Source organism: Meleagris gallopavo, chromosome 25, assembly GCF_000146605.3.
Source record: "Meleagris gallopavo isolate NT-WF06-2002-E0010 breed Aviagen turkey brand Nicholas breeding stock chromosome 25, Turkey_5.1, whole genome shotgun sequence".
Classification (NCBI taxonomy): domain Eukaryota; kingdom Metazoa; phylum Chordata; class Aves; order Galliformes; family Phasianidae; genus Meleagris; species Meleagris gallopavo.
Window position 1 is genome coordinate 3,557,211 of NC_015035.2, and position 6,959 is coordinate 3,564,169.

Below are 6,959 nucleotides of genomic sequence, written 5' to 3' on the forward strand. Positions count from 1 at the left end.
CAAGACGTAGTATTTACAAAACACCATCCTTGAGGTCAAACTGTGCCTTTGGTTTTATAATGTTGAAAAGAGATGCAAAACATCCTCTGGAAACAAGTATTTATTTTTCCTTTTTCATGTTTTCAATTCTGCTGTGTAGGAACGCGGTGACTCCCGTGGCTCAGACATGGTGGATTCTTTGTGCTGATGGTGATGGAAGTTTGATTTGTGCAACTTCTAACTCCCCCTTCTTTTACTCAAATGAGAAATTCCCTGAAAACCGTAGTAAGCAGACAGCTCCCCGTGCGTTTGGTAACCAAAGGGCTTGCTGTCTTGTAGAAAAAGGCTTTTTCATGACTGTTTTCACATCCATGTATGCTTTTCCACCCCCGATCACTTGCTGCCTGCTCTGCTCCCAGTGCTCAGTATGTTGTGACAGAACCCTTTTCTCTGATTCAGCATGAGATTGATGACTCTGCGTGTTCCTGGGACTGCTTGTGTCTCCGGGCATCCATCCTGCCCTGCATCTCCTCGTGCTGTGGCTCTGGCACTGCAGTGCAGCATTAACAGTGCAGGGCAGGACTCGGCATGTCACGCATGCTGCCATATGTCACAACAAATGGCTTTACAGAAACCACTGAGATGATCCACAAGGCAGAATTTTTGCTCTCTGGGCTATCTTCCTCGTGGAAGGAAATCTGGCCCTCGTGTCTGGGCTGGAACATGGGAAGTAAGGCTACCGGTGGCTGTCATATCTCCTATGGAGTCAGTGGAAAGGGAAGTCAAGCTTCAGTCTCTCTTTAGAACAAAATAATAGGTGTCTATTGTTAATGTCATTGTTTATAGTGATCAACTGTAAGGAAGCAAGGTACAGTAATCGGGGCAAAAAAATAGAGGAAAAAGCTCTAAAAATGTTGTTATCATTGGGTTTGCAAAAGCTTATGAGGCAGTTGCTTTACGTAAGTTTGGGCATTCCAGTTTTTTGTTTTTGTTTTAAATCTAGGGCTCATTAGTACATTTTTGTCTCTGTAAGAGGCTCCAGATTGGATTCAGTGTAGGAAAAGTGTGTGCTTCCCCAGAAAACGTGTGCAGCACAGAGAGCTTGGTGCAGTTGCATGGAAAGGGATTAGTTCCAGCATTTGGGACCTTTGGCTTTTCAAAGAGTTGCAGTTGGGATGACAGTCCCACGTAGTTCTGGCATGAGGTGCACTCTTTGCTAATCACATCCTGGTTTCAAATGTTTTCCTTAAATTCTACCTTGGGAAGAGTTGTTCTGCTGAAAGGTGCTACTGATATTTCAGACTCTTACATGTTTTCAACCTGTTTTGCTGCCAGCCTGATGGCTCTAAGGCTTCTTTCCATTAAAAGAGTGCCTGCCTGCTTTGCCTGTTTGCAGCAGAAGTCTGAGGTGGTCAGACAAGAAAGTCAGGGAACTGTGATCTCTTTGGTGCCTGTGTATTCATTTTAATGCTTAATGCTTAATTCTTAAACATAGAGGAAAGCCTGCTGTTGGCAGGGAACTGAGCTGGGACACCAGGCCACTATGAAAACAACGTGTGTGACAGCATGTGGTGTGAATGCCAAGTCTGCTTCTTTGCCCATGCTGAAATGTCTTCTGAATCCATGCTGAAATGCATCAAGTGAAAGAGAGAAAATAAAAGAAATCTCTTTTTCTGTTTGTTGTTTTCTTTTTTCCTATCTTTTCCTTTTGGTCTGCTTATAAGCTCAGTTGGACTCCACTAAAGTAAGGGTGCATTTCAGAGTCAAAAGCTGCTGTTTTGTTTCAGAAACCTTCCCAATCACATTTATTTCCTCCTCATCAAAGGGGTTTTTTCACCATCTGATTGGGTTTGAAGTTTCTGTGAAGATTGCTTGGGAAGAGACAGAACACTATAAATTGTTGCTAAAAATACAATTTTTCTGCAACTGTCATAACAACACTTGGGCTAATTGATTCTCAGTAGAATAATGACATCCAGTATGTAGTGAGAAATATTCATGAAGGAATCTGTGAAAACCTAGATCTGCTTTACTCCCCCAGTATCTCAGGAAAATTCATTAGAGTCCTCTATTTAAGAAGAATTAAAAATAAGCCGTCATTAGAGATTCTTTTCAGTCTGATTTGAGGATAGTTGGAATTCCTTCAAGTGTCAGGGAATTTAGGTTTGACAGAGCTCCCGTTCCAACAGGTTTTTTGCTGCATATGCTCTGGGAGAAGGCCAGAGGAGCTTAGGGAATGGAGATGAAAGGGAGACGTGCACTAGGAGAGGAAGGAGAAAAAGGGAAGCCTGTGGGATGTGCGGGTATAATCACTGCCCGAGATGTTATCCATGCAGGAGATGGGATGAGTGAGATAATGGTAGGTCAGCTTCCAAAATGTGGACTTAAGACATGAGTAAGTGCCACACAGCGATGTGTATGGAGATGTCAGTACGTCTGTGGACTCAGCAAATGGATGGTGGTTTGGCAGCTGTGATGAGCTGGGAAAAAAGTCATCCACCACGTGAAGGTGAAATACAAGGAGCTTGCTGGGGGGTTTCAGCTTCAGACAGAGCACTGAAGTGTTTTGTCTGAACCACAGCAGACAGGAGTGTCCCTTTCTGCAAAAAGGGAGATTCTGTGTTAGGCAGTAGGGAAGCTTTCTAGTATCACAGATAGTCAAGAGCTAGAAAAGAAGATCTGTGGAGTTTGAGCCCTTGCAGTTCTTCATAGCGTGAGAGGCAAACATGCATTGTGAATGTCGTAACAATAGCTTGTTCTGCCTTGAGCCACAAAAATGGACTTTGCATTCTTTAAAGTGGTGTTTCAACCCTGTTTGGTCAGGAGATAAGCAACGTCTGCATTGCCTGTGTTCATTCCAGCAGTGCTGTGAGCTCCACTGTTTGTCAAGATGCTGTGAAGCTGCTCACTGTCCAGGGCTCAGTGTTCCTGCTCACTGTCTCCTAACGCTCACCAGCATGTTGTGGCATACTAGGGATACTTTACAGATGGGAAGAGGGGAGGTGTTATGGATATACATCAAAATCCAATCTCATTTCGTTGCCTTACCTGCCAAGCTGGTGCCATCATCTCCCTCTGCGTGTCCCAAAGCTGGCCTGGATTGAAGCAGTGCTGCCTCGAAGCTGACCTTCCTGCCAACCAGTGGCTTTGTGTGGCATTTACATTATTCTGAAGGGAAGTAGCTGAATTTACTGATGCTGTAGCCATCAAAATCTGTGTGGACACCAAGCCCTGCTGCTGCTTTGTAATTATGAGGGACATGAATACGAATCAGAGCTGAACACAGGCAGCAAGTGCACCCACAAGCCAGAGGACTGGGCTGTCCCACTGCTGCCCATCTGTGCACCCGCTGTTTGTATTCTGTGTGTGTGCTGAGAGCAGGTATTAGGGAGGCAAAGGCTGTTCCTGAAGACTGATTTGCTGCTATTGAGACTCATTTATCACAGTTTTCCACAAGAAAATCTCACGCAGGCGCTTGCGGGTCGTTGTGGGAGGGATGGTGAGCGTGTAGCCAGTCATCAGAGCAAAGGAAAACATGACCATAAGTCTTCCTGGTGGCAGGAATCTGCATGTCCCTGCTGTGGCTGGCATTATTCAGGTGTATAACATTAAAGCTGAGCTTAGCTCAGCATCACGACTCCAGCAGAGGCCAACTGTGGAAGCCTTCACTCTTTTGCAGACTATCAGAATCTTGAACAACACAAACACCAGTTCAAATCCTGTAGAACTCAGTAGTGACCATTCTGTGAGGCAACTGGTTAGTTTGTGTGAGAGGTTACAATTTGAGAGCTTGCTGAAATGTGTTTTGAAGTTTTTCTGTCGGATTTCTCTTCTCTGTATGCTTTTTGGCTTCCTGAAAAACCATATAAATTTTTCTATTAGAGTGTATTCTATAAATTTCTTCCTTGGTCTGTGCAGGAAGGACTCTGGCAGAGTTGAGAAGAGCAGTAAGCCAAGTGATTTTCTTATATCACGTAGGAGTGTGGAGCTCTTGAATTTGGTGAGGTCTGTCAGATCCTCCTTTGGTTTACTGAGAACTTTCTTTAGATCCCAGTTCCATTCAACTTGATTTCCAAGCACGGGAAATGCATTGGAGTAACCTCCTCATTACCATGTTTTGCTTTCATCTTAGTGCTTGAGAAGGAAAACTTGAATTACCACTTGGTCACGAATGTAGAGCAATGTGTCATAAATGATCCTCTCCCAGTAAAGCTAGATCTCTTAAAACAAACCAAAAAAAAAAAACCTTCTCTAGGTGGAAGAAGGAGATAATACTGAAGTTGGATTGCTGTTGAGTCTTTAATTAACGTTTGTGGAAAAACTTTGAACTTACACAAGGCCTTTTATGTAAAGTTGTTTTATCATTATTTATTGTCTCTGCTCGCACAGTGAAATAAACTCTTAATTGTAATACCCATCTAATTTGAAGGCATAATAAACTATTGTACCTCAGTACCTTAGCATCTTTAGCCCAGGGAAAGCAGATCAAGGATAAAGGTCTTCATATGATTCCAATTAATCCATTCTTTGTGGATAGCTATGACGGGTCAGAGCTATTACGTTTTCAAAGTGTATTCCTTACTCCTACCAGGCAGGTCCTGATTGCTTGTGGATGATCAAACCATCCCTCAGTTGTGATATTTAAGCAGTTCTACCCAACAGGACAGACAAAGCAAAGGCACAGCTCTTTGTGGACTATTTAGCATCAATTTGTCCAAGTGCCTGTGATCTTTCCTCACTTTGATGCCTGTGATAGCAGTGAGACAATTAGCTCTGAGCAGAAATAATGTCACACTAGCAGTGCAATGTGTCAGCAGGTGTGCATTCTTGTCTTTGCTATCCCACTCTGTTGTAAGCAGGTAAAGACACAATCATCAACAATTTGGAGAATGCACAGGGCATGGTTTGGTCTTTCATGCCTCTGATACCAAATTAAGTCTTCTGAAACTTATCAGGGAGATTGCCTGATTGTGGCTGGGTCTTTAGAATTTGTGTGTTAATTACCATTCAAACAGAACTCTAGAAGGGCTACCAGCACTTTCTTCATTTTAACAGCGTGGTTGGGATGTTTGTAAATTAGACCCGACTCTGGTTTGGGGTATATGTTAGATGTACCTATGCAGTATTCTACCTCTGTCAGGGAACTGGTGTCTCAATTAGAGTGGAATGTTAGCTGCTAAGTGGGAACATTGGTTGGAAAGTAAGGCATGGATGGTGCTGAATAATGTGCTACAGCCACGCACCTTGCTTAAAGCAATGTGGAGGTGTTAATCGCATTCAAGAGTTCCCACCCCACCCACCAAAATGAAAGAATTAGATATACTGTCAAAGAAAAACGCAAAATGAACGATGAGTTGTTTGTGCCAGAGCTTTTAATTATGTATTACAGTATTTTTATACTGTATATTCTCAGAGGTAGTTTCCCAGTTTACTAAGGGGCAAAGGCAATTTCACAATAGCTCCTCCATTAAGGGACTCACGTGGCTCACCAAGCTCTGGGTTTAATTTTGTGAGCCCATTACTTTCAGGTGATGGCACTTTGATCCATCTGTTGAGTTAAAGATGGCAGATGAATTGAGCACCATTATTCTGAATCAGATAGTGCAAACTTTGGGGCAGGTTTATCACCTCGGGGCAGCTGCCCCAGTACAGAATATCAAAACAAAAGTGGTGAACCTGCCTTTACAAAGCAACCTCCTGTATCTGAAGTGCAATCAGCCCTTGGACTGGAGAGCTGCTCTGTTGGGCTGTGGGTGCCATTGCTCCCAAGGGACTTCGTTAAAGCCCAGGGAAAAGGCTGGCAGCAGCAAATGTTACACTCTTGATCGTTGGGTAATATGAATAACAGTTCTGAGAGGAGAAACTTAGGGTGGCTTGAGCATCATCAGCTCTCTCTAGTGAGAGAACAGTGGCAGCTCATGTGGTGAGCTGATGCATGAGAGGTGTGGGGTTCGTCCACCTGCAGCCAGTTCTAAATGGGTGAACCAAATATTTTTCTTCATCCCCACATTTGAGTGAGAGTGCATAAAAAGATGTCTCAAAGAAAGAGGTAAATAAACTGATTAGTGGTGACAAGCTCCCACGTTAGTCTTTGATATATTGCACAAACTTCTGCGGTCTGCCCAGTGGTGGACTTATTGCTGGAGTGCTCCTATAGCACACTGCTTGTGGATTCCAGAATGCAAGCTGAACTCCTTTCCAGAGCACTATAGATCCCAGTTTAGCAGACTTCCTAAGTTGCTAAAAATTATTGAAGAAAAAAGTAAGCCTGTCTTCAAAATGGAAGCCACAGCCTGATATTTAATGTGAAGTCTAGGCAGGTTTGCAGTAGAGTATTTTCTGTTTTAACCATGCAGTGATCTGGGCACTGAGAAGCTGCCACGCTGATTCAAGGCTGAAACAGAATTTATGTCTTTTATTAAAATTCTTGATCTTCTGGAAGGGAACTTTACTGCGACTCCAGTGCATATGTCTGTGGGGATTTATGATTTTATTTAATACACATAAAGAGAAAAGAGGGAGGGAGAATTCATAATGGGCTTCCTGCAGATTAGAAGTAGTTGCAGCCCAGGCGAAAGGATGGTCTGTGCCTGCGTTCCACATCCATTCCAGAATCTCATGTGGGTGACTGTTGTGACCACAATTAAAGAATTAAAGTGATGTACATTCTCAGCTTGTGTTGACCAGGTGATTGTGAAAGCCTAATTTGGAATAGAAATCTCATTAAATGCAATGCTAGTGGGCAGTGCTCCACCTGAACTCCTCCAACGTGGATCATGAGCACTTTGGTGCCCTGGAGCTGCCAGCATCACCATGCCATGGTACTGCCTGCTGTCAGGGCTCAGGATCACAGCTTCCACATCACTGCCTCTGCTCCCCATGTGTACTCGACCCAAGGGGCAGCGAAGGCTTCGTGCATTGACCAGAACTCTGAAATACACCATAAGGATGTGTCCTTCTTGTTGCTTTAGTGGGCGTGC

The 6,959-nt window shown here is 43.7% G+C and overlaps 1 protein-coding gene across 1 annotated transcript in view; it reads left to right on the plus strand.

The window, feature by feature from the left end:
• The window catches only part of POU3F1 (POU class 3 homeobox 1), a gene marked incomplete at its 5' end in the record, with an annotated part of 1,630 nt that extends 638 nt beyond the window's left edge, over positions 1-992 (plus strand). Inside the window, one exon of the mRNA XM_019622739.1 lies at positions 983-992. Coding sequence (XP_019478284.1) covers positions 983-992 — 10 coding nt within the window. The remainder of the gene's footprint in view (positions 1-982) is intronic.
• Positions 993-6,959: the final 5,967 nt, after the last annotated feature.